A 26,899-nucleotide genomic window follows, 5' to 3' on the forward strand; every position below is an offset into this window, starting at 1 on the left:
ACACACACACACACACACACACACACACACACACACACACACACACACACACACATTCTCACACACTCTCACACACTTTCTCCCTCCCTGGTCTCCACCAGGGGTTATCTAACTGATAACCACTATCTACAGTTTTGCCCTACTTTGTGAGTGTGTGTGCCTCTAAATTTTAGTCACAGGTATCACTCGCATACCTTTGCTCTCTCTTTGCATTCCTTCACTGATGCCTCTGCCTGGTATAGTATGACAGACGGTACAATATACTGTACGTCTAATATGCACACAGCAACTGCACACACGAGCTAATTAGCCTTAAACTTAGAGGCAGAGGTGTGCACATCCACTACACATCAACTCGTTATATAAACACATATACACAGTGACAGAAGTGGTCCAACATCAAAGACGTCACTAAACCTGAGTTGATGCCTCTCTGCCTCGACTGGTCTGTATACTGCATGTGTGATATGTGTGTTTGACAGACAGTGTGTAGCAGGCCTTATCCGGGCTGTTGTTTGGAGACATACTGCTGCAGTAGCATTTCGTGCCCGTTTGCAAAATAAAAAGCTGTTAGGGATTATTAGAATGAAAGCTGCCGAAAGGATAAACTGAACAGTTTGTTCTTGTTTTGCTCTCACATTTTTACATTTAGCAGTTTTGAGCTTTTAGCCTGCATGCTTAAATAAGTTGTAAATATGCAAGAAGTCCAAGCTCAGGCTTGTGTCCTTACAGTCATTTGACTTTTGTCCCTTTTCTGGTCCCTTTTCTACTGAAGGATTTTACAGTGCTTTTATTTTGTTGAAATAAAGCTAACATACATTTTTAAAAACAACCCTTAGCCTTAAAGCCAGAATACACATCTTCACAGTCACATTTGTTGTTATGTTGGTCTGTGTCTGTGTGTGGCATTGATCCAAATGTACTGTGGAGTCCTCATGCTAGTGGTTGTTGCAGTTAATTGTTAAACCATAAACTATCCTTCCTACTTCAGTAATACAAAACTGCAATTGCAAAACAGCAAACAACACTTCCCATGATTCACTCATGGAGACTTTGATGTTTGACTTAATCAGTGTAAGTGAAGCAAAAGGCCTCACAAAGATAATCAATAACAGATTTACTAGTCTAACATACCTCTTCAAGAAGGGTACTGTAATTAAAAGAAATCTTAGAGATGCAATCTACATTAGATTTATTCAACTGATGCATATCCAAAGCAACTTACAGGAAGTGCATTAAACCAAGTGGATACAACCAAAAAATTACAAGAATCATACAAGTCCAATAACTTCATCAAATGCTGAACTGCTTTGAATGCTCCATTTATCTGTACTGATTAAAAGTTCTCATCTTGTGAATGAGTGGATGCAAAAGAATCGATGCCGTTTTAATTGTATTTGTGACCAAACTTGAGGTTGCCGAGAACTAATTTGTAATAATATGCATTAGTATTGACCTTTTAATCTCAAAGCCTTGTCTGTATTTTTATTAGGACTCCTCAGTGACCTTGATGAATGTGTTTGTAGGTCTGACAGTATGGTCTGGATATATGGAGGCTTATCATTGGAGTATGGCCTAGACATTTAAAATTGTTGGACCTCACCATGGCCTTAGTAAGTATGGAGATTCAGGACTGGGCAGTGGTCTGGAGATAGTGGGTTGAAGGAAGGGACCATGTCTTAGAGGTTTATGGAAATATGGCTGTTGTGCTGGACTTGAGCTCAAGTAAATTTGTTGGACTGTGGCCTTCAGGTGTGAAATGTCAAGAGTTTGTAATAGAGCTGCAACAATTTCTAAATGTGAATATTTTCTGGTTCCTTTACTCCTTTTATGACAGTAAACTGAATATTTTTGGGTTAAGGACAAAATGAGAAATGTAAGGACATCATCTTGGACTAATCACTGATCATCATTTTTCACCAAACAATCAATTAATCGAGAATATTATCTACATATTAATCATAAATTAAAATAATCATTAGTTGCAGCTCTCATGGGTTTATACAACTTGAGCATGATCTGGAGGGCAGGACTGTAGGATTGGACCATGGCCTTGATATGTGGTGGTTTAAGTTGGACTGTTCCATTATCTTGAGGGATAGATGTGTAGGACTGAACCATGGTGTTCAGGTGTGAAGTTTCAGGCATTGGACATGGGCTGTAAATCAGTGAGTGCAAGACTGGACCATTGCCACACACATGGGGTTGTTGGTATGGACCATAACCTGGAGATCTGTTGGACTGTACCATTTCCCTGGAGGAATGTGGGAGCAGGACTTGAACTCCATGTGGTTGTACTTGTCCATTCCCAGTGGCCAAAAGGAGACTGTGGTTGTACCGGGCAGTGTGTTAATTATCCACAGCTGGCTCTTAGCTGGGCTTTGTTTGAACCCAAAGTGGACGAGTGTCTCCACAGTAACAGTTACCAACGCTTACGCAAGCTCGACAACGGCAATCCTCAATGACCCACATACCAGCAGTAAATCACAACACACACACATTCCCGGCTCCACCCTTCGCCTATCGAAACTATGCTCAATGTTTTTACTCTGCCTCACTGTGTCTCTAAACATGGGAAGAGGGAGTGATTTTTCTTTTTTTTTTCTTACCGTTTCTGTCCACTTAGTCAGTCTTCACCTCCTCTTACCATCTGACGGAGGCCACAAATAGACTTTCACCAGTGTAGAATTGATCAAGTTAAATCTAGTTTAAATCTTTGACTCGGATCACCCTGCGCACACTCCTCAGTCTCAGCTGTACCTTACAAACAAATACACACTCGATCTGTCACCTTAGAAAGTCGTTGGGCCAGTTATCTACGCTTCTGTAAAGCTTGCAAGGGTTCTTTTTAAAATTCAAATCTGCTTTTGTTGGCATCCTGACAGGAAAGACACCGGCGTCGTAGAAAGAAGAACCACAGTCAGGGATTTCCTGCAGCACAACATCCTCTTGTAACATCATGTACTAGAAGATATTAACCTACAGTTACAGTCATAGTTTTACTTTAAAATCCCTTTAGCAGATGGACACAATAACATGAACACAATCAATACAATAACCTGCTTGTGTACGCTACTTTAAAGCTAAAAGTGTTGTTGCATTTATTTTAGGGATTTGTTAGTTTAATTTATTGACTAATCAGTGTGTTGTTTGGTGTCTTAACTGTCAGAAAATGGTGAAAAATCAGTGTTTTCCAAAACCTTAAATTTTTTCCACGACCCAAAGATTTTAGTTTACTGTCATGGAGGAGTGAAGAAACTGAAAAATATTCACATTTAGGAATTTAAGAATTTTTATAATTATTCCTCAAAAAATAACTGATTTGAGAAGTTTATCAGTATTGTTGGTGATTAATTTACTAGTTGACAACTTATCGGTTAATTAGATTGTGGTGTTCTATTGCCTCATATTGTCACTGTGCTTCAGTTATTTTGTACATGGTTGCTTCCATATTACTGTGATAGTTAAACATCCAGTTTGACCTCTGACTGGGGTGGTCCAGGACTGTTTCTGTCCTGCTTCAGATTTGTTTGTGCTGAGAGCGAGATCATGTCCTCTATTCATTAGAACATAAGAGGAATAGCACATTCTGCTCTCTAATGTCTGCAATCTCCCATGTAGATCTAAGGCTTTCTCAGACCTTCTCAGTGGCAGTAAAAATGAAATATAAGGGCCAGTTTTATTGCTGTGTCAGCTCTGTTACATACAACTATATCAGGACCGGTTGTGTATCTTTAAGACATTCTTGTTCTATAGTAGAGTCTGTGCAGAGGGGAATGTCAACATGTAGGTTATAAATTTGTAGCTGTACACACATACAGTGCAGATAGCCCCGGGTGCCTGTTTGAGCCTGCTGCTTCCACATCCAGCATTGACTCTGACTCTGTTGGAGCCTGTCTGTGTGTGTGTGTGTGTGTGCGTGTGTGCGGATGTGCAAGAGAGACGTTTCCTGTGACCAGTACAGTGAGATGTGATAAAATAAATGAAAAAGCTAAAACACAATAAATGGTGATGCTTTCCTTTATGGGTCAGGAAGTTAGAAACTTTTTTGGAAAGAAAACTATGTTGTTTGTAGGGCTGCAGCTAATGATAACATTGTCACATGGCCATAACCCTGAGTTATTCCGTTTACTGTCACAGAAGTGTGAAGTTACCAGAAAACATTCATATTAATTGTATCCACTGACATTATAGACAAAAGTCTATTTATAGAAGTGGAATTTTTTAATTAATGCTAAATATAGAAGTCTTTGCATTACACTTAGTGTTACTGAAGTTGGTTACAGTGCGCAGAGGTTGACAGTCAGGTCAGTGAATGACTGAACAGCTTGCTGGCTCTCAGCCAGTGCTACTTCTCTCCTCTCGTGACAGTCAAAGCTGCTGAACAGTCACATTGCTGCACATTCCTGCTTTAATATTCAGAGCTGACTTTGAATAAACTGAACCATATTCACATTAAATGGGTTATAGTTTGCATGTAAGCATTTTGAGTGTAGTGTATATTCCTGCAGTAAAACCGTCCACCTCCATAAAAAGTTTGTATGATAAACAAATTATTGACTCTCAATCTCTCTCTGTCTCTTGAACAGGACTTGGAGTTCCATGGCGTGATGCGGTTTTACTTCCAGGACCGGGTTGCCGGTAACTTCGCCACCAAGTGCATCAGAGTGTCGAGCACAGCGACAACGCAGGATGTCATCGAGACGCTAGCAGAGAAGTTCAGACCAGACATGAGGATGCTTTCCTCGCCAAAATACTCCCTGTATGAGGTCCACGTCAGCGGCGGTGAGTCTCATAAACTGAAGATAAGAAGTAGAGTAAAGGGGTTGACAATTTAACTAATGTTTCAGTCTTAGGAATCATAATAATTTGACTAGTTGCCTGTAAGATGAACTGGTTTATGTGTCTGTGTGTTAGAAGAGCGTCAGCTAGATCTGGACGAGAAGCCTCTTGTTGTTCAGCTCAACTGGAACAAAGACGACAGAGAAGGACGCTTCGTCCTGAAGAACGAGAACGACATCCTTCCCAAGGTCAGCCGCTCTGTCTGATGTTTTCTTATAACCTGTTTGACTGTCAACCAGTCGGTTTACTACTGAGCTGACTCATCCATTCGGTTATTCAGTCATCGCCTGTGAAAGAAAACAGTTTCAGATTTTGCAACACTGTTCCTTCATGAGAAATCAATTGTAGAAAACAGGAGACCAATAGACTGTATATACAGGGTTCATAAAAAGTCTTGATAGTTTGGAAAACACTTAATTTTAAATGTTATGATTACATATTTTAGCACGTCCCTTTAAGGACCTCGTTGACACTTCTTCCCCTCTCTCCCAGAAGAGTCAGAGTAATGGCCCAGAGAAAGAGAAGGACGGAGTGATCCAGAACTTCAAGAGGACTTTGTCCAAGAAGGAGAAGAAGAAGGAAAAGAAGAGGGAGAAGGAGTTCGCCCGGATCCCTGACGGAGACGAGCAGGCGCTCAACCGGGAGGACGGGTAACACACACACTCACAGTCATCCATCTTACTGTCCTGCTCTTACATCCTCTCAGTCCTTGGAGAGGATCTTGTTATTTTTGTTTTCTTTTAATGCCAAGAAAAGCGCAGAAGAGGAAAGAGTGATTTAAACTTTGACCTTTCTGTTCCTCCATCTATCTTTTATTTCAACATATTGTGTCATTCGTCTCCCTCATTTGTAGGGAAAACAGTCGTCTGGCGGCTGAAGTTTACAAGGACATGCCGGAGACCAGCTTCACCAGGACAATCTCCAACCCAGAGGTGGTGATGAAGAGGAGACGCCAGCAGAAACTGGAGAAACGTATGCAAGAGTTCATGAGCAGTGATGGGAGGCCCGACTCAGGTACTTCAGCTGTTTGCTCAACCTTCTAATTAATTCCACACATTCTGTTTACTCATATGTCCAGACTCCTAATTTATTTTCAGTTTTTGAACATACATTACAAATGTATAAACAATATACAAATGAAAAAAGCACATTCCTCTTAAATCCAGACCCTTATCTGCCAAACCCAGCTTGAACTCTGATCATCCCACCATATAGAGTTCAGTATCGTAGGTCTCATAGTTCACAGTGGTTGTCAGAGCAAAACCCTAAGCCAGTGATTTCACTATAGACCTCTGAGGTAGTGTAGTGTTACATAATCCAGATGAGTGTAGGAAGAAACAATCCCAGGAGCTTAAGTAGTAGTGAGACAGAAGCAGCTGCTGAGTAAAAGACATGTAATGGCTCTTCCAAGATCATGGCAAAGCTCACTAAAGCAGTCTCAGATAAGTAGCAGCGAGATTATTTTGATAGATGAAGCGAAAATCTAAATCTTCGGCCTGATGGACTCGCCTGGATCCAGACCTCTGAATTGCCACATCTCCAATTGAACTTGGACATTTACAGATGGGGGGGAATAAAGGAAAAACTGAATTAATGAGTGGAGAAAATTTGAGTATGAAAAAAAACCTGTGTTTTCCCCCCAATACTAGAATGATAATTGGTGCAGCCAGACCTTTTCTCTGGCTATGCAAGACTAGTGCAAAACAAAACCAAGCCTCTAGTGGCTAATTCCTGAACCTGGCTTAAACAAGGACTGCTCCTCCTGGCTAAGACATTCTGTGTAGCACAGCATCCGTGGAATATAAAGGGACACCTCACAGCAGTAGGAGCTTAAAAACTGATCAGGGCTGACGATATATGGAGCCAAAAACCTGCTCTGAGAGTGAATACAACATCGTGAAAATAATCACCTTTCCAAATGAGGACGACCCAAAGCAGCCAGAGACGGAGCTGGATTGGCTTCAGAACGAGACTGAATGTCCTTGTGTGGCTTAAGGCAAACCTGACGTGAACCCCTGAGAAAATCTGCAGAGTGACCTGAAAATCACAGTTCACTGCTGCTTCTTATCCCGTGTGACAGAGCTCAAGAAATCTGCAGGGAGGGCAGGAAGAAACAGCTGGTGGAGGTGTTCTGCAGCTGTAATCACAACCCGTACATAAATGAATACACGCTGAAATTCGATATTCACATTTTTTGACTTATAATAAACTAGTTAACATGTATTTTCACGCTTCATTCACTGACCACTCTGCATCATGTTTACATAAGCCGGTCATCGGAAGACCATATGTTGTGGGAAAATCTCACGCTGACATGTTTACAAACACAGAAATATGTACACGTTTCAGTAAATGAATCAAACACGCTGGCTGGTTTCGGTGTGTGACTCAGGCATTACCTAATCACTCTGCCAGACAGACAGATGGACCACTGAACCGACTCTAAAAACAGCTTTAACCACTGTCCACATACGGCGCACACACACACACACACATACACACACACACACCCGGTGGGACAAGACGGCTTGTGGTTAGACAATGACGTTCTCCCAGCAGAAAGTGCTATTTTAGACGAGCTCATTTTATGTAATGCTTCTGAAAAATCCTGTTTGCTTTGCAGAAGACTCCTTTTGGGTTTGTGAAAGTGATCGTCTCTAGATGACACTTCACAGTCACAAGACTAAGTGTGGTACATGTTCCAGTCTCCTGCTGCTAGTTCTTTTTTTTTCAAGGAAACTGAATTGAAACACATAAAAATAAAACACCAACAAAACTAACATCTATGTACATGTAGCACATTCAAGTCAGTAACCCCATACAGAATAATGTTGGGATTCATGTCCAGGTAGGACAGGTATTAAAGGGTTTCCTGTTATCTTGAGAATTGTCATAACCATTTATTGACTGACTTGGATTGGGCTGGAGCTAAGGAAGACTTATCTTAGATTTGTATTTTGTTTAGATCATGTTGGATCGGTAAATTGAGTTACATAGTGTGATTTTAAGACACTTAAGAAAAGAAGAGTTTGGTCAATGTTTTCTATCATTTTGTACAAATGTTGTTGTAGAGGCTTTTACTTTTCAAAAAGCTTTAGGGGAAACAGCTGAATATTTTGATTTGTTTTTTTTAATGTTTGGACCAAAAGTGGGGATGAGAATTGATTGATTGTTTCGATACCAGTACAATCATCGATTCTTTTTATCAGTCAGATTTTTTTATAAATTCCTTTATTGATTCCTGATGAATTTTCTCTGTGGAACAGTAGGTGCACACAGGTTTTCAGTGTCAATGCTACTTTTCAATTATCTCCGAGTCTGAACACACTGATGGGTCAGTCGAGCTCGAAGTATTTTGATGGATTGATGAAATTTGAAAGTGTTGGAGCAAATAATGTTCAAATACCAAGTAGAAAATTGTTAGCAGGCTTGAATGGCTAACAAAATGTGTCTTGCACCTTCCTGCAGGAGGCACTTTGCGGATATACGCTGACAGTCTGAAGCCCAACATCCCGTATAAAACCATCCTGCTCTCCACAAGAGACACGGCCGACTTTGCTGTGGTGGAGGCGCTGGAGAAGTACGGGCTGGAGAAGGAGAACCCCAGAGAGTACTGCATTGCCCGGGTAACAATACTCGCCTTACTACAACTTCTTCACCTTGAACCTAATCCTCTAATCTCATGCTCAGCAGTATAAAATACCTCCTTCACTATTTATCATCTTCTCAGATAGACACCACATACCAAAAACATCAAAGTTGATCTATTTCCATCAAAGTTGAGTCTATTTTTGTGGACCATGATAGTTTTGTCCTCTTTTTGTTTGACTTGCAAGTCCCTCCAGCTGCAGTAGATACCATTTAAAGATAACTTGTCACACTGAGTACACTCATATTTGACTGCAGCACTTCATTTGTCATAATTTGATATAAGGTGAATTTATTGTTAACCGCTCGACACCTACATCCTTCCAACCGCTATCTTCCTATCTCATCTGTAAACACCTCCATCATCCTTCTGAGACATTGTGCAGAGGACAGCCAAGGTCGTGGTCACATGCACAGGAACACACACACACACGTATGAATGCACACACTCTTCATTGCCCCGGCAGATTGAAACAAAACGCTACTTGGCACTAAAACCTTTGGGAGGAATGCAATTCAATTGCTTTCAGACTGAGTGCTATAGCAGCAGCAGATGCTCCACGTCTGTGTGTGTACGTGTAAGTGTGTGTCTTTCATTGTGTGTGTGTTTGTGCGCGTGTGTGTTGCTGTGATGGTGAACTTGGCTGCCCTCCCCACAGCCTCTCCCATATCTATCCTCTCAGATGGACATTGGCTACGGACAGTCATATGAAATAACCGCTGCTCCCACAGCCAGTACAGTGGAATCTCCAGAGACCACACACACACACACACACACACACACACACACACACACACACACACACACACTGCTGATAGTCAGTAGCAATTTGCTGATGAGACTAAAGCACAGGGAAAGTCCATTAGGTTAGTGAGCATGAGGAATAAGCACTGGTGTAGTAGCTAGTAGCATGTCAGCTAGTGTGTTTATGTTCGGGGGGAGGGGATGTTAACAGAGATGAGACTGAACAGGATGTAGATATGTAGGGCAGCTGTGATATCCTGTAAAGAAATACAACAAACTGCAATATTTATGAAGCCGGAGAACATCGTTTAATTCAGCACCGTTCTTTGTTCTCGTAACTGGGTCAAATACAGTTCATATACTGGTTATTAGCTCACGTCAATGCCTTATAAAGTAATGTTCTGCAGCAACAGAATACGTATTCCAGACAATTTAATGTGATAAATTAAGATCAGTCACATTTTTAGCAAATCAGAACACATGAAACAAACCTTTCAACTAAGAATCTTTAGCTTTCAATCATATAATCTCCCAAAATATGTGAAACACGCTAATAGACCTTTTCCACAGCAGCCATTTTGACATCAAACAGTAGGGTAAACACAGGTGTTACCAATGATACTAATTACGATTCTGTTCCATTTAGGTCAAACAGAGTCAAGGTGCTGCTATTGTGCATGTTGGCTCACTAGAAAGTCTCCGCTACACTAAATGGAACGGAACCTTCATTGATTGTCATTAATTAAACCTGTGTTTACCTTCTATTTCATGTCAATGTGGCTGCCATGAAAAAGGTCTTATAAATTGTGGTCCTGTCATTGTTGGGCTTTGATATCTTTAGTTGCTTAACTGACTGATGGTTGTCTTTCTCGTTTTTTGTGCAGCAAGAAGAGAAGTCCAGCAAGGATGTGATTCTGGACGATGCTGAGTGTCCATTGCAGATCTTCAGAGACTGGCCTGCTGACAGAGGTACCTCACATAGAAACATTAGGGCTTGTCCAGAGTTTTGAAAGTGTGGAGAATGAATTAATTGTAATAATGTTATATTTTTAAGCTTGGGAATATGATTGAATTTGAAGATACTCTTTGAAAAATGCTTTATTTTCAATTATATTACTCGGGATCATAACATATTATCAAAGTTAAAATGAGCAGCTTGTAAAAAAATAAGTGACTAATCATTGATTGCTGTGGGCATAGATGCATTCTGTGAATTGTATTTTCCCAAATGCAATTATAATCACACTTTAGATGTGAATTTTACACTCATGCTCACACGTACACAATCTGTCTTCTATAGATTTACATGCCTCTCGCTCACTTGGTTCCTGTTTTCTTGGTTACCATCGCCCCCTCCTGTTGTCTAACAGTCATTACAACTTTGTCAGCAGCTCTTCTCCTCTTGATTTTGTGGTGTTCTTCGTTTTTCAGCATCAAAGAGGAGTTGGGTTGTTAGCATGAGCACACAGATTGGGCTTATTCTTCTCAATTTAAAGACGACAATACACAAAGACATATCATCTGATTTAATTCTGAATGATCTGTCATTAACCAAATAAGCTTTTTGAAAAGTAATACGACAGTTTAATATACTGTTATTATATTTTAAAGCAAGTCAACAAATACAAAGTTAGAAAAGAAGATCTTAAAATGTTATTGTATCATGTTTCAGGAGCGCTCGTGTTCCAGCTGAAGAAGAGACCCCCAGACTACCAGGGGAGGAAGGGAAGGAAAGTGGACGACAAGGGCCTGCGAGGGAAGGACGGCAGCAGCAGCTCCCTGCCGCCTGAGAAACTGCCTTACTTGGTGGAGCTAAGCCCAGGTACAACCACAACACTCACATCTACACACAACACCACAGAGTTAGCTCTAGTATCCATCAGTTGTATTTGTAGCGGTAGCAGTAGTGGCGAGCAAGATATATATTAATAACATTTAGGGTTACTCCAAGGTGAAGTGGTCGTTCTCTCCCTGCGAAGGTGAGTGAAACACATGTGGCCACATTATGGATCCCAGCTGTCTGTGCTTTCTGTTCCTACCAGCACAGGAGTTCCTCAGTATATAAGAGCCACAGCAGGAGGTCAAGAATCACTGAAATCTGTAGTGGAGATGGATGGGTGTATAGTGTATGCTACCTCTGCCTGCACTACAGCTTTATTCTGAATCCTTGAAGCTGCCAGACCATATGTTATGCAGTATTCTTAGCTGCAAAGGAAGCACTTAGTCAATGCATCATTTAACTTTTAGCTCTTCTTAAGTAATACCTATTTATGGGAGCATGTTCTTACTTTTAGAGACACTATTTTCCCTTCAGGCAGTGAATTGTGAGGTGAATATTTGGCAGTTCTTCAAGATTAAAATTAAATGATGTAAGGAAAGTGATGTGCATCATGTTATATGCAGATTTATTTTTAGGAATTCATGTGTTCTGATGTAGGAGAAATATTTGTTTCAACAATCCAATGCTTCATCTGACTTCAAGCTATCTCTGCAACAAATCTTGCATCAGAACAAGTGTAAATGTTTAACACGGACTACAGTTGACAGACATCAGACTGTTTAATGGTGGATTCATATCTGAATTAGAAGTAGATTGAGTAGGTTGAAGCACTCCGAATACAATGAAAGGTAAGTCACTACCACTAAACTCCTGGAATGCAGTAAAAAACCCTGTACGGAGACATTACTGTTATACTAAAATACACCCAAACCTACGGGAGCATTTTGAAAAACGAACCCCACCTGAGTCTTGCTAAATGTGACGTTATCCAGCCCTAACAGCTTGATTCTTACCACTGATCCCTCTCTCTTTAGCTTCCTCTTTGTCTGTCACATGCCTCATGCCATTAACTTATCTGGTCCCGTGTTAACCCAAACACTTCTCCAGGAATATACTAACACATCTACTTCATCCACTATCAGGTTGACGGGTCACTGTCTGTGGAAAACAACCGAGATGGGGGATTGATTTGGTGGCTCGTAAATAATGGGTGCTGGGTCTGTTTGTGTGTTTGTAGGAAAGAGAGCGTGTGTGTGTGTGTGTGTATGTTCCTGTACTTTTATCCTTGATAACTGATATTGATCAATGCAGTTTTTGGGTTATTTTCTCAATTAATCAGTCAGTTGTTTGGTCTATAAAATGTCAGATAATGGTCAAAAATGTCGATCAGTGTTTCCCCCAAAGACCAAGATGACATCTTCAGATGTCTTGTTTTTTTTCTCCACAATCAAAATATATTCAGTTTACTGTCATTGAGGAGTAAAGAAACCAGAAAATGTTCACATTTAAGAAGCTGGACTCAGAAAACTTGGCTTTTTTTTCTTGAATAAAATTACTCAAACTAATTAAGAGATTATCATAATAGTTGGCGATTGATTTAGTAGTTGACAATTAATCAATTAGTTGACTTATTGTTGCATCTCTAGTGTGTATAAGGCTTAATAACAAAAGGAGAGATGCACTTGTCCTCGTGTCTGTTAAAACCCACGAGGTCTGTCCGTCCATGTGTTAGCCAGAAGAAGTGGATATAAAATTCCTTAAAATCCAGACAATCACATTGTTAGTATAGTAATTGACTGTACAGCAATAGTATAGCTTTGTTTCATAAATGTAGATAATAAAAGGCCCTCGGAAATATTCCATATGTACAAGTGTGAGTGAGTGAGTGAGTGTGTTTCTGTCCATGCAATTAATGGGTTAACAAGGTAATGCTGCATTTTTCCTCCTTGCTGCATTTTCACCCTCTGCTATGTGTCTGTTTTCTTCCCCACCTTCTTTATGGCATGGTGTGTGTTTGTGTGTGTGTGTGTGTGTGGGGCCTTGTGCATGTGTCCTTCTACCTCCGCACCTGCCTGCCTGTTTGCCTAGGGCGAGGGAATCACTATGCCTACTACGCCTATCGGCACCACGAAGGTAAAAATCCACCACACCACCTCTGTTTCTGTTGCAATGGCTAATGGGATTGTTGGTGACCCCCGACTCCCAATAACGACCGAACACTCCCCTGTTGGTGTTGCCTGTGTTGTATTTGTAGTCCTTAGTAAGATTAATGCATAGGTTCCCCAATAAACACATGTTAAAGTAACAGTTCACCCAAAAATTCATTCATTCTCACTCACCATGCCGATTGAAATTCTAGTTTTATGGTCCACAAAACATTTCTGGAGCTTCAAGGCAAAACCGTGTTATGGCATTCTCCTAAACAACTAAAGTAGATGGGGACTTGAGGGGGATTGCTGTGACGCTCCAGGAATGTTTTATTGACTGCAAAACTTCACCCAACTTTCCATTGGCACGGGCGTGAGTAGATAATGAGACTGAGATTTCATTTCTGGGTGAACTATTCCTTTAATTCTAATCAGAAATTTGTCAGACATAGTAATTTAGCGTCCATTCACTACCCTCTTTATGTGACACTGTATACCGTATTAACAGTTTAGATTTAAGACTTCACTTCCTTCAGTATCACAGTTTGAAAAAATAGTTTGACTCGAATCTGAAAGTTCAGTGTGAAGTGTCATATAACTCATGTCTGGATGTTGAAAATTAAGCTGCAGCCAGTGAGCTTAGCTCAGCACAAAGCTGAAAACAGCTTTCAATGTGTTGTTTAAACGCTCTGAGCGATAAAATGCAACTTCCCAACTCGAAAAATGGGACCATCCCAGGAGCACGTGAATGCAGCATCAGCTGGACTGGTTCTGTCTGGTTATAAACTCCACCTATGCTAAACTAAAATAATCCAACAGGCTGCTAGCTATAGCTTCATGTTTATTGTAAGCCCATTTTTTCCCCCTAGGATTGCGAGGGAATGAACTGCCTGTGATTGGTTAGGGTGAGAATATCAGACCAAGCCAATCACAGGCAGAGTAGGGTGGTTTGTTCCTTTTCCATCCTAGGAAAATAAATAATCCTTACTGTACAGACATGAAAGTCTTATCAATCTTCTCATCAAGCTCTCGGCAAGAAAGCAACTCAGTTTATTTCCCAAACTGTCGAAATCCCATTAAAGACAATTTAGCTATTATTACACTTTTAACAAAAGAACAGCTGAAGTTTCCAAGCAAACACCTGTGCAACAGAGCACCTTTTTATGTCTCAAAGACTTTAAAGTAGTCTAGGGTAACATTTTATAGCTTGATATGCATTTTTATTGCCTGCTAAATTACTCATTTAGGCCATTTAAATTCACCACCTGCAGATGTGAAATCTGGGAAGTTTCTTGTGAAAATTGTCCTCTCAAACCTCATTATATGACTGTAAAGGGCCAAGCTGTCCTGGTTGTCTTGTTATATTAGCTTCTGTTGATTTTTTTCGGTATTATTTTTAGAAGGTGGTTCTGAGGTTTTTCTGATACCCATTAATTTGTCCCAGAATTTTATTTTCCAGAGCAGCGAATGTTTCCCTCTTTTTCTTCAGTGAACTAATATGCTTTGCTTCTACTAAACTGCTGTTCACTAATAATAATAATTGCTCTGCAGCCCCACCAGCCACCCACATTATTTGCCACATTAGCAGCACATATTCCAGTGTACCCTAATTCGTATTGACACCTTCTTACTGATGGATGGATTTTATGTTGTCAGTTTTGTGTGGACAGTCAATGAGTGTGTGGGGTTGAAAGTGTATACTACAGTACTTCCTGCTTTAAATGTGATGAGAGGACCACCCTGCTCAGGGCTAAATGTGAGTGTTTGTGTGTCTAGACGGGTCTGACTCAAGAGACAAACCAAAGCTGTACCGGCTTCAGCACAGCATCACTGAGGTCGGCTCAGACTGCACAGAGGATGGAGCCATCCAGGTAACCACATCACATAAACACTCGCAGCTGTTCAAACTGAAATCTGAATTCTAGGAAGTTTAAGGAAATTTAAACTGTATAAACTTCCTGTTTTTTCAAAGAGAATAAAGTTTTTGCACATATTTGTGGAGATGGTGGTCGAGAACAGACTGCTAAATAGCATCAATTTGCAACATGAAATAATTTATTTTTCTATTCATTTTGTCACGTTTCACTAATGGAAACAATATCAATACTTGCAACTAGAGGTCAACTGATAATGGATTTTAAAGGCCAATGTAGTAAAGATAGTTTGGAACAGGACAGAGCTGATGAATCTGGATTACCGAACATCAAACTCAAAGTAATTATAAATAAATCTGGAACTGACTGAACTAACCCTACAAAAATCTGTGTGTTGCAAAAAGAGTTTTTTTTTCTTTTCCCACAAAGTCAGCATTTCCACTTAAGAGGCCTGATATTACAGTATAATGGAGGAAATAGCTTCCATCTGCCACTTATGGAGCCAAGTTCCACGGATATGCAAAGTTTGTCAAATGTCATATCGAAGCAGATTAATCAGCCGACATTACTTGGGACCCATTCATGAGCATGTGAGAGCCCTGTAGGACATCTGCTATATGCTCTCAACAAGTATTTGTGCAACGTGATCTTACCACCTTTTGCAATTTGTATGTAGGCACTTGCTTGCTTGATATTTTTTTAAAGAATTTTCAGCAGCCACCCACACAGACATTCAATTCAATCAATTTATAGTACAGAGATTATCGGTCTGTACCAAAAATTAATGCTGGCCAGAGAACTCTGATGAAGGGTCTGCTGTCACTGGAGAAATATAAATAACATTTTATTTTAGTAAGACACTTCAACAAAATAATGTTTGGTAGCTGTCAGAGACCAGCAACAATGGGAAAACGAGAAAAACAAGACAAAGGAAGAGAAAACAAGAGGAAACAAGTTCAAAAGGAAGATAAAATGAGAGGAAAACAAGAGAAAAACAATATAAAACAAGATAAAGACAAGGAAACAAGATCAAAATCCAGAGGAAACGAGATCAAAAGCAAGATAAAACGAGAAAAGAGATCAAGAACAAGAAAAACAAGATGAAAACAAATAAAAAAAAAAAAAATTTAAAACAAAAATAAAATGGATCATAAACAAGAGAAAATGAGATTTAAAGTGAGAAAACAAGATAGAAAACAGATGTGCTGTAAGCATGGAATTAGTGCATCTGTGTATAACTAATAACATGAAAGCCAATTAGTGCATGCCAGACATACTCTGACTTTTGAAAAGAAATACTCTTTTTGGCAATAAAAACTTCAACTGAGTAAGAACACAAGTCAAAATAAGCACCAGGGAGATGTAAACTGATTTATTGCCATAAACAACTTGACTTTGAGTGGATCTCCTGGAGGAGTGGATCTCCTGCTGTAGCAGCTATGATGTGTGTGTTTAGTTTCTGATGTTTCTGCTGTCGTTTGTCTCCAGCTGCTAGGACCGGGGATTCTGCCCCACCACTGCAACCTCATGCACAGTGAAGGTATGGTAACTGTGACGCCGCACGGCCCCGACGCCGACACCTTTGTGGACGGGCAACGAGTCAACGAGACAACGGTGCTACGCTCGGGCTCCACCCTCCAGTTTGGTTCAGCGCACGTCTTTAAGTTTGTGGACCCGATGTTCGACCAGGGAGGGAAGAGAGAACCGGCAGCTATGATGAGGAGCCGGCACAAGTCTGGGTGAGTGAAAGGAGATGGTTGTGAAAGTGTGTGAATGAATAGAAACCCATGCACCTCTATTCTTCTTTATCAAGTTTTTTTTTTTTTTTTTTAAGTTTGTGAGCAGAAAGAAAGAAGAGGGTGTTATTGCAGATGAAGGGAGGAGATGATGAGGTTTGGAGTTGGCAGGCAGAGTTAGAGATGAAGGGAAGGAAAAAGAAGGAGGAGGGAAGTGTGGGATTGGACGGCTGGAGTGAGTGGGGAAATGAGAGGAGAGGAAGAGCGGAGGTCTAGGGTTATGGCAGGCAGGCTGCCCTCTAATCTGATCAACATGGTGTTGGGTGTGGCCTCCTGCTCGCTGTCGTTTTACACACTAACAGAAGGCAGAACGAAAGAAAGAGGGAGCTCAGCAGATAAGAAGCTAGTTTGGGATGAGGGAAGGATAAGAAAAAGAGGCTTTGAATTTGAATTGAATGGCCCTTTAATGAGTCAATGGATGACTAACACTGCGAGAAAGAGAGAGGTGTGTAAGTAACAAAGCTGTGTGTGAGTCTGCATGAATAAGTTCTTTCAAATGATTCAAGACTAGAAGTTACATATTCTGCTTTCTCTTGTTCAGCTTGTCTTGTGAGTTTTCTTTATAACTTTCTGAAGTGTTTATACTGTAGTATGGAGCTCCTTTAAAGTTATTTAAAGTCAGTGGTAGAGTGTGAGACTTGTCTTTATAAATGCTGCATCAGAAAGGAGCATTTTAAAGAAATATAAGAAGAATGAGAGCAGATTAGTTGTCCTTGAAGACAAAAATGACAAAATGACATGTAATATACAGTTTAGCATTCAAATAAGAGATTTTTCACATTTGACTTATTTTTAAGTCACAGATTGAACAATGACATTAGGTTAATCTTATTTAGATGTGGTCTGTATGGAGGCTGTCAAACCGTGCTCCTCTGAAGGTCTGAGAGTCTTCGGTGCAGGTTCACATTCCAAAGACTCCATCACGTGATTTTGATAAGCACCTTCAACCAGAGAGGAAGATGTAATTGTCCTCTAAACCCACTCTGTGTTTGTGTTTGTGTCTTGTTTTGCTACTTTTTACTTTTTTTTGGGAAAGATGATCACTAATATTTTATTTTCAATCCATTGGCTCAGGAATTTATTTGTATACTATCACCTTTTTTTTGTAGTCTAAGAAAAGTGCTGATTTGCCCATTGGAGGCACCGTAATGTTTCCTCAACATCTGAGTCAACTCAAAATAAAATCAAATGGATTACTATTAAAATTTTAATGTCTATCTATAACATTTTAAATTAATCATTGACACTTTCCTGTAGGGGCATAGCGCTCTGACCTAGTGGTTCCCAACCTTTTTCCTTAAAACTGCTGTGTGTAACAATTTCTAGCAATTTACATGAATTAATTACTTTTTTATTGGCTGTATGTGAGCGGATTGTAACATGACATGAAAAATTAGACCTTTTGTGTCTCTCTCAATTGCCTGTACAAGCCTGTGGACGATTTGTTTAAGTGGTTTAATGCTGCTGGACTGTGGATTTCTTTGAAGGACTTGGGTCAGATTTTCTGCGACAGTCTAAAGGATGTGACTTTTATGCACGCGTCTCTGTGCCTCTCTCCACTGTGCTAACGGAGAACAACAGTAGCTAACGTTAGTTTAGAAGTTAGAAACAAATGACCTCCAGCACAACACAGAAATTCCACAGAGCTCCTTTAAGGGACCCCTTTTCAATCATTGCGTAAACTGACGACCCCCAACTAAGTGACATAATTTATGGATATTTCATATTATATATAATATATAACAATACCAGTACAGAACAGATGACAAACTGTACAATTAATCCAATTAGTGAACGCAGAAACTGCAAAAAGTTGATGCAGAATGGGGATGAATGGATGAATTTTGAGCCGATTATTTCCTGTGAATTTTACATCAGAGATGAGATTTTTTAAGAACTTTTTATACACTCTCAGAATTAAGTTTTTTTTTTTATTAATTCTTAACAATCATACATAGTTAAAGGAGCAATTCCTAAGATATGGCCAGAAGTGAGCATGCTAACAAACTAGTCTCGTCCTGGCTCGTCTTGTCTCATAATACCACTTTGTACAGGCAAGAGGTGATAGTCTGAAAGCCTCCGTAGTTTCAGCTGGCATATGTATACTGGCTGTTAGCATAATAGATAAACAAAATAAACTCACAAAATGTCAAGACATGAAATACTCTTATTTCTGTTTCGTTTCACCTCCTGAATTCAAGTTTCTCTCTTTTACCCGAAAGACGAGCTTAATTGCCTTGGTAACTCGGCATAAAAAATCACTTAATTCAAACTCAACATTAACTAAATAAAACTCACCAGCACAGGCTTAGTTTTTGAAAAATAGTACCGTCCATGCAACAGAGAGAAGTATAACAGAAAGTGATGGGATAGTAAAATTCCCCATAAAAGTCTCTGTTCTGTCTGGCGAGTTACATTAACACCAGCTGTCATTTTGCAGCTCAGTGTCATCTCAGTTTGGAACACAAGCCTGATGTTGTGGATGTGGATCCCTTTGGTTTTCCGGGCTGCTTTCCAAATTTCTGCTGTACACACTTACAAGGATACCTCGTTCATTTGAGCTGGAGAAGCGTCATGATGTTTAACACGATTACAGCAGCAGTTTGGCAGGACTGCTGATTTTTAACATCAGAGATATTTGGCACCAGGTTCTGGCAGTCGAACAGATGATCTTGCAGCATATTTAATCTCCTGCCTCTCAACAAGTATTTCACATTAGTCAGTGACAGAAGCGCATTAAACATACCGGAAGTCTGAAGAAACATAATCCGCCACCATGTTTGTTTTGGTTTCGTGTTGCTAGCTTCCCCTTATCTTGGATATGATAACTTAGATACCATCCAAACATTCTAATGTTTATGGGTTAGGGTTACACGCCCCTGTCTACTTCATTTGGTAAAGTATTATAAAGCCCTTTTGTAGCTCCAAAGGAAGCAGCATGACATCTAATAAATTGCATCCACTGATGTCACTCAGTGGCTAAGGTGCATGGTGGGTAATGTAGGCACAAGGTTTTGAAAAAGGAAGAAGAATGTGTGGAATAAAAAAGGTGATATCTCTGGTTCTGCTGTAAGGAGTCAAACAGCGTCATAGGAGTGCAATGCTAGACCAGTGGACTGCTTTTCAAAACTTGGTGCCTACATTACCCACAATGCAACTTAGCCTCTGAGTGAGACAGCTTCTTTTGGTGCCACAAAAGCTTTATACGAGTTTTTTCACCTGTAAACACACTTTAATGTATGAAATTGGTGACAATACCCTTTAAAGTACAAGGTGAGATTCAGATTGGTCAAAGTATGAGGACATGGCACAGTTTTTTTGTTGTTAGTCACAAGGGGATGCTGGTTTTTGATTTTCCCCCAGAAACGCTTGACACTAGAACAATAGCTCATGAATTACATATCTTCATAATTTTTGATAGACACATAATCTGGAAAAATGATAATCTGTTGGTTTTTCATGGTCTAGGTTTGACTTTATGCAGACCTTCGAGACATCTTATGTAGTATTTCGGTGGGATTTGGTAAAGGATCTTTATTCAGAGGCTGAAACTATGAGTTTGATTATGAGCCTTATCTGTGTCATGATCAACATAAAAAGATTTTAAAAAATTTAAAAACGACCCAGTAAATCAATCCTGGAGACGTGGTTTACAACAGAAAATCAGCCCAGTTTCTCCATCAGATTGGGAGAAGTCATGCTGTGAATAGTTTAACCTACTTTGGCTGCTGGTGGCTAATGTGTACACAACAAAAACCTCCCTGTCAATACACAGAGCACGGACACTTTGTGTGTTTCTGTTCGTGTGCTGCCGTTTATTTGACACCAATGCCCTCCTGTCATGTGGGGCGTGAAAAGCAGAAGCCTGTCTTTTAAACCTGACTGCTGTCACACTCAATTACTGTCACTCACACACACCCACATAGACGCGCACACACCCACAGAGACGCGCACACACACACACACACACACACACACACACACACACACACACACACACACACACACACACACACACACACACACACACACACACAGTGAACCAGTGTGAGCAGTGCTGTGCCATGGCTTCTCTATATCTAATTAGACTCTTATGCAAGTGTGTGCGCATGTGTGTACAGCAAACTATCTGTCTGCATGTATTAGTGAGTCATTCATATACTGCATCTCTGATCCAGCTCTGTCTCTCTCTCTCTCCAACGATGGGTTAGATAAGTGAGTGTGTGTGTGTGTCTGGATTAAGTCTGCACTCTTGTCGTCAGTAATGAAAAGTCAGCTGTGGGGGGAACAGTTCCTAAATCTGAACTGCTGCATGTCTGTGTCTCTGCTGCAGGAGTGTACCCGAAACCACCTTCGACCTTCACGGAGACGTCCACAGTGGAGCCGCTCTGCCCACCAGCAAGGTAACACACACTCAGACACAAGAGCATTTGAATTGTTGCAGTATTTATATCCTGTTCAGCACTGAAAGATTCTGTTTGTAAGTGTAAAAGAAACGATATATTATTTCCCAAATGCTTTTCTTTAACTTGATGTTTATTAAGTTTGTATTACAAACAGGATCACGTACATTTTCATGCCATCCAGAGGCATTTTTAACAGAGGTTTTATTGTTGGGACATACTGATTCAATCTGCTGGGCTGTTATTGGTGCCAATAGTGACCTTACTAAGCGGATTGGCCTTGATATGGTAGAAGATGATGTGTGAAAGGCTCCACTAATAGTTAAGAAGTGATGTGAAGTTATAGTTAAAATTTTGGGGAAAAGAGAGCAGTGGTATTGGATTTTTGCACTGTATCAGCATATTACCTTAGTTTGATTTATCTGAACCAGGAGACAAAAGGTTGGAACGATGCATCTTGTCTTGTTTCCAAGAAAAATTAATTGAGAACCTACAAACTTTTGTTTTCCACGTTTCCCCAAGAAAATTAATGCTTAATGGCTAAAGTAGTTAGTATTAGTATTACAGTTCAATACGATTCATTGTATAGTCTGTAATATGTCAAATGCTAATTTTATCCAATCAACAGTTAAAAACACCAAGAAATGAATTTATAATTATATAAAACAGTTAAACATGGCATATCCTCACATTTGTGTTGCTGAAATTAGACAGTGTTTGGTATTTTTTCTGAAAAAATTACTTGATAAGAAAAAAAATTGAAAGTCCGATTTTCTGCATTTTTTGTTGTACAACTAATTGACTAATTGTAGCAGCTCTGGTAGAGTTGCAGTGATATCAGATTTTCACGGTACATAATATTACAGTTTCACTGTATCACGGTGTAACACTATTAATATTATTATTATTATTAGTAGTAGTGGTTGTCGTTGTAGTAGTAATAGTAGTAGTTGTTAGTATAACCCTAAATGAATGAAAACAGGAGGCTGTTCTGGTTGAACAAAAGCTTAGCATCATTTCACAAAATATTACTTCCTAACAGACATTAAAATTGATATAAACTTAAATTATTATTTTTTAAATAACACTAATACGGCAGAATTCTGTACAGTAGATAAGCAAATCTACGATAAGATAATGGTCAATTTTCATACTACGGTAGAACAACCCAAAGCTTTAGACATGTACAGTATACGTAAAACAAAATCACGTCTATGTATGTTCGAATATGTTACAAGCTATTTTATGATCCTATAGAACAAATACAAATGTTTGATCTATTGAAGAACCACAAAACTGTAAAACTGTTGCCTGCTGTGTTTGCTGCTGTTCGTAGTTTTGAAAGTCCTGCAAGCAAATCTAACACAGAGCATCACGTCAAACATGAGGCCACTGCCTTGATCAGAATGAATGCAAAGCACCCATACCGACTGATTTTAGTTGCATGTATGTTTAATAATTTAAGTGTGTAATTGTCTACATTATCTTTGAGTAGATGAAGTTCTGACCGAAGCCTCATCTTACAGTCGTCGTTATTTCTGTATTAAAATATTTGTACAGTCACAAATTGGGTTCATCTTTAGTGGATTAAATCACAGTGAAATTAAATTTTGTAGCTGAACACTGTGTGTTCTGTGTGTTCAGAGCTCAGGAAAGCTGGAGATGGAGAGAGGGATGGTCAAACCCATGATCAGAGGAGAGCAGCAGGACAGCAGGTCAGACACTCTTCTCCTCTTGCTTCCTCTTCTTCTTTGTCTGCCATCTTTATCCTCTCTGCTCTTCAGACTCGTCCTTCCCCTCAGTTTCCTCTCTGTATTTCGTGTTATCTTCCCTTCTCATGGTTTTATTTTGTCTTATCAGGTCTCAGGACATTTCAGCTGACAGAGCAGAGTTGATGCTGCCAGCCGGCATCGAGTTCAGAGACAACTGTGAGTATGAGTGTGTCTCTCCATTCAATGTGAAACAGTCAATAGCTGGAATCTATTGAACCCTACTTGTTCACTTTACAAAGCACTGGGCTGACTCTACTGAACTAACTGCTCTAACAGGAGTTGCATGCAACAGTATGTCATAGTGGATATTTGGGTGATATTAGATCAGGGTAACCATTTCCTCTCTTCCTGCTGTCTACAGCTCCAGTCCAGATTTTAGGATATTGCACCAGTTTACAGATGACTTCGGAAACATGACTTATCACATTACATTCAGTATGACTTCCATTAAGAGACGGAGAGAAAGAGCCTCTTGTGTCGGCCTCTACATCACATTTTATATAGAGTGCCAGTCCTATTTGGCAGAAAATCAGCTGGATCAGCCTAAAGCCTTTAAACTTTGTTTCCTGTAATTGCATCAAGATAACAGTTAATTTGACATAATTTAAAGGTGATAAAATGGAGCACTTAAATTAGGTTCTGTTTTTATTAAAGGCTGTTTTCAGAGGAGCTATGTTGGTGTTAAACTGTTCAAGATGGAGTAGTGGGAGTTCAGCTGTGCATTTCATCAGACATTTAGACTTGTCAGAGCAAGGAAACTCTATGTTTTGGTCACAGCTGGGAACCAACTTTTCTGAGCCAATTCATTGTTGGTTGAATGGATCAAAATTGGTTGCACATATCTTAAAAGACTGGGTTCCATGTTGGTGGAAAAAAGGTGCGTGCTTACTCACTGTCAGGACTTCGTGGAATTTTAATTGTTGATTAATCTCTCGATCATTTTCTTGAATTGTCGGTTAATTGTTTGGTCTTTTAAAATGTGAGGAAATGGTGAAAAATGTCAGGTCAGTGTTTCCTAAAGCTCAAGATGACATCCTTAAATGGACCAACTGGAGTCAGAAATGTAAAAAAGTATGCCTCAGTAGCAGCCAGTAGATTGGTTTTAGTTGAACTTCTGATCTTAACTATGTCTTTTCCCTTTAATTAGATTAATATGAACATAAAATAGTTGGTTTCAGTTGTTCAAATGTTTTAAATGAGTTCCAGACAGCCTTGAAATGTCTTAAGTCTCCTAAGTTTGGTTTTCTGACAGCTGATGTTTCCCACACTCTTTGCACCTCAGAACTTTTCTCACCGTCTTTCTAACACTTCTGTTTATTGACTCTCCTCGTGCTCTGGGCCTTGGTGCGTCTATGTGTGCACCGAGTATATATTTGGCATAGTGTGAGATCATCTGTTTTACCAGCGAAAGAAGGCTTTTGATTGGTCAGAGTGGTTGGAGAGTCCCATACCCACAATGCACTGGGGGAAACCATATGCTCTCAGAAGCAGACAGTGACGCACATGCAGCGTTGAAGTCTGGATGCTCACTGTGCTGCTGTCATCTTCAGGTTTTTATAAGGAGAGTTGTTGTAGTGCAGCTGCAACCAGTTTGACATCAAATACTTCACCAACCGAGCTCAACTATAAGAAACTGACACCACAGTCTGGCTCAGAGTGGTTCTATTGGTGTATCTGACATGGCACATGTGGAGCCAAGTTCTGAGACCAACGAACCACTAAAGTGACTTAAACAAACTGCTGGTTGCCGCTCAAAAGAGATCTATTCCAGTCAGTGTCATCCATCTTTGGTATGATACATAAAGTGTGACGCAGCCTGATTTCATAGATATTATAAAACTGCTCAGCGCTACACTGGTTGTCTGTGAGAAGTCCTCAACATTAAAGGGAAAGTTTGAGTCCTTTTGAAGTGGGGAACTTATCCATAGTTGGTATATTACCTACAGAAGATGGCGGTCTGCACGCCCTTTCTGTGCAGAAACAGTATGAGAACTGAATATCTCAATATAACTCAATATCTGTTCGACTGCTGTTTAGCGTACTTTCACCTCTTTATGTTGCCATCAGACAGCACTTTCCAATGGAGAACTGAAACCAGGCACCAGACTCCTGTGACAAAAACAGTTATTTTACCTCGCAGAACACAGGAGTTGAGTTCCCTTCTGGTGTGTTAATGGGGGACTTTGGCGTTTTAAAGGCTTAGTTCAGTTTCACCAAAGTCACACAACACTGACTATGGATAACTACCTCATACAAGCCCACTAAAAGAATGGTTTTTAATATTTTTTTTTTTTTAAGTCAGCAGAAATGAGAAATGTTGAATTTTTTTTAGCTGAAGCTGCTAGAGAGGTCATACTTTGTTTTAACATGAAACATGCTTTACTTTGACCAAATTCAGAGGATATCCAGCAGGTTTGTTCTTATGCAAATAGACACATAGAGCATGTGAAGCATGGATTAATCGCAAAATTAAACCATCGAGATCAATCCACAGAGTACAGTCATTCAGCCGGTAAGCACAATATAAAACATCCAGATTTGTCAATGATGTCTGGGTTATAAACCAGGTAGCCAGAACACCCGACCCTGTTCTTAGCTTGCTGCTCGTTAGCTTAGTATCCTGAATCTTGTTTTCCATAGAAAAAAATCCCCTCTGAAATGTTTTACAAAAATTATATTTGTTCCCTTTTTTGATCTGATCCTTAACTCTACCGTGAGTTTTGGGATCCATTCGACCCCTCTTCAAACATTCTCAGTGTGTATGTGTGGTCTAATTATCTGCTTCTGTGTTTTTCCATCCAGCTGAAGACACCTTCCTGTCAGCCATCATCAACTACACCAACAGCTCCACGGTGCACTTCAAACTCTCGCCCACTTATGTCCTGTACATGGCCTGCCGCTACATCCTGTCGCCTACTTACCGCCCTGACATGTCGCCGTCTGAGAGGACGCACAAGGTCATCGCCATCGTGAACAAGATGGTGAGCATGATGGAGGGCGTGATCCAGGTCAGTAACACTTTCATTTAGATCTTTTTTGATGTGTGTGGGCTGTCATATTGAACATAATGTCACTGACTGATTTTTATCCCAGTGTGTTCGGCTGCCGTTAGTTTGGCTTTGCTCCTTCATAATGCTGTTATTTCATACTGACATACTGCTTGTGAAATGTTTGAATTGTGTTTTGTTTAATTCCCCCGTTCGCTGTATTCTTACACACGTCTACATTTGTAGTTGTTGTAAGGTGTGTATACGTGTTTGTGTATGTGTTTTTCTTGCAGCTTTCTCTCTGCAGTCACCTCTGTTGAACCAGTCTGTGCTTTTGTCTGATGTTTGTCTGTCAGTGTTAAATGCTCGTGGTGTGAAGCCTGCTGTGGCACAACATATAGTGTTGACTAAACATGAGCTAGCATGGCGCTATCATTGATCGTTAGAGCTGGAAATCATTAGCAAAGTTTCATTACTGGTGCTGATATGTTGGCTGAGTTTTAAGCAGCAATAAGAGTGTTTCCATCAATCTATTTTTATGGCCATTTTGAAGTATCGCCTTCCGAAATGTTTTGAAAAATCTTCCTCAATTTCATAAAATGCTTGCTTGTGGAGATTTCTGCCTTTTATTGAAAAAAAGGTTAATGCGCTGCATCGGAGATGGAGACACCTTTTTGAAATGCATTTTTGACAACTTTTTTGGATAAATTGTAACGTAGCGATCCATTTAACTTGCATGACTCATCAGCTGTTTCTGCTCCGAGAGAAAAGGCAAAAATTAGAGCACTCTTCTCATCGCTCCACACCGATCTGATGAATCCTCAAACAAAAGTAATTCCATTGTGCTTTATATTGTTTTTCACTGTTTGAGGTTCAACTGGCGCTCATTAAAGTGTGGCATCTTG

General features: G+C 39.9%; 1 protein-coding gene across 14 annotated transcripts in view; it reads left to right on the top strand.

Annotated features, from left to right (window-relative positions):
* afdna (afadin, adherens junction formation factor a) overlaps window positions 1–26,899 on the top strand; it is a 112,757-nt gene that overhangs the window by 30,932 nt on the left and 54,926 nt on the right. For 7 of the 14 annotated variants that reach the window (XM_084377953.1, XM_084377966.1, XM_084377963.1 and 4 more), the window contains exons 2-15: window positions 4,590–4,785; window positions 4,918–5,030; window positions 5,335–5,492; window positions 5,696–5,856; window positions 8,311–8,468; window positions 10,120–10,204; window positions 10,908–11,057; window positions 13,104–13,148; window positions 14,939–15,033; window positions 16,525–16,775; window positions 21,166–21,235; window positions 22,880–22,950; window positions 23,096–23,163; window positions 25,810–26,015. In XM_084377953.1, coding sequence (XP_084234079.1) covers window positions 4,590–4,785; window positions 4,918–5,030; window positions 5,335–5,492; window positions 5,696–5,856; window positions 8,311–8,468; window positions 10,120–10,204; window positions 10,908–11,057; window positions 13,104–13,148; window positions 14,939–15,033; window positions 16,525–16,775; window positions 21,166–21,235; window positions 22,880–22,950; window positions 23,096–23,163; window positions 25,810–26,015 — 1,827 coding nt within the window. The remainder of the gene's footprint in view (window positions 1–4,589; window positions 4,786–4,917; window positions 5,031–5,334; window positions 5,493–5,695; window positions 5,857–8,310; window positions 8,469–10,119; window positions 10,205–10,907; window positions 11,058–13,103; window positions 13,149–14,938; window positions 15,034–16,524; window positions 16,776–21,165; window positions 21,236–22,879; window positions 22,951–23,095; window positions 23,164–25,809; window positions 26,016–26,899) is intronic. The other 7 variants (XM_084377960.1, XM_084377956.1, XM_084377964.1 and 4 more) reach the window with 4 other exon arrangements.

Source organism: Pagrus pagrus (genome assembly GCF_965226575.1).
Source record: "Pagrus pagrus genome assembly, chromosome: 16".
NCBI classification, from domain to species: Eukaryota; Metazoa; Chordata; class Actinopteri; order Spariformes; family Sparidae; genus Pagrus; species Pagrus pagrus.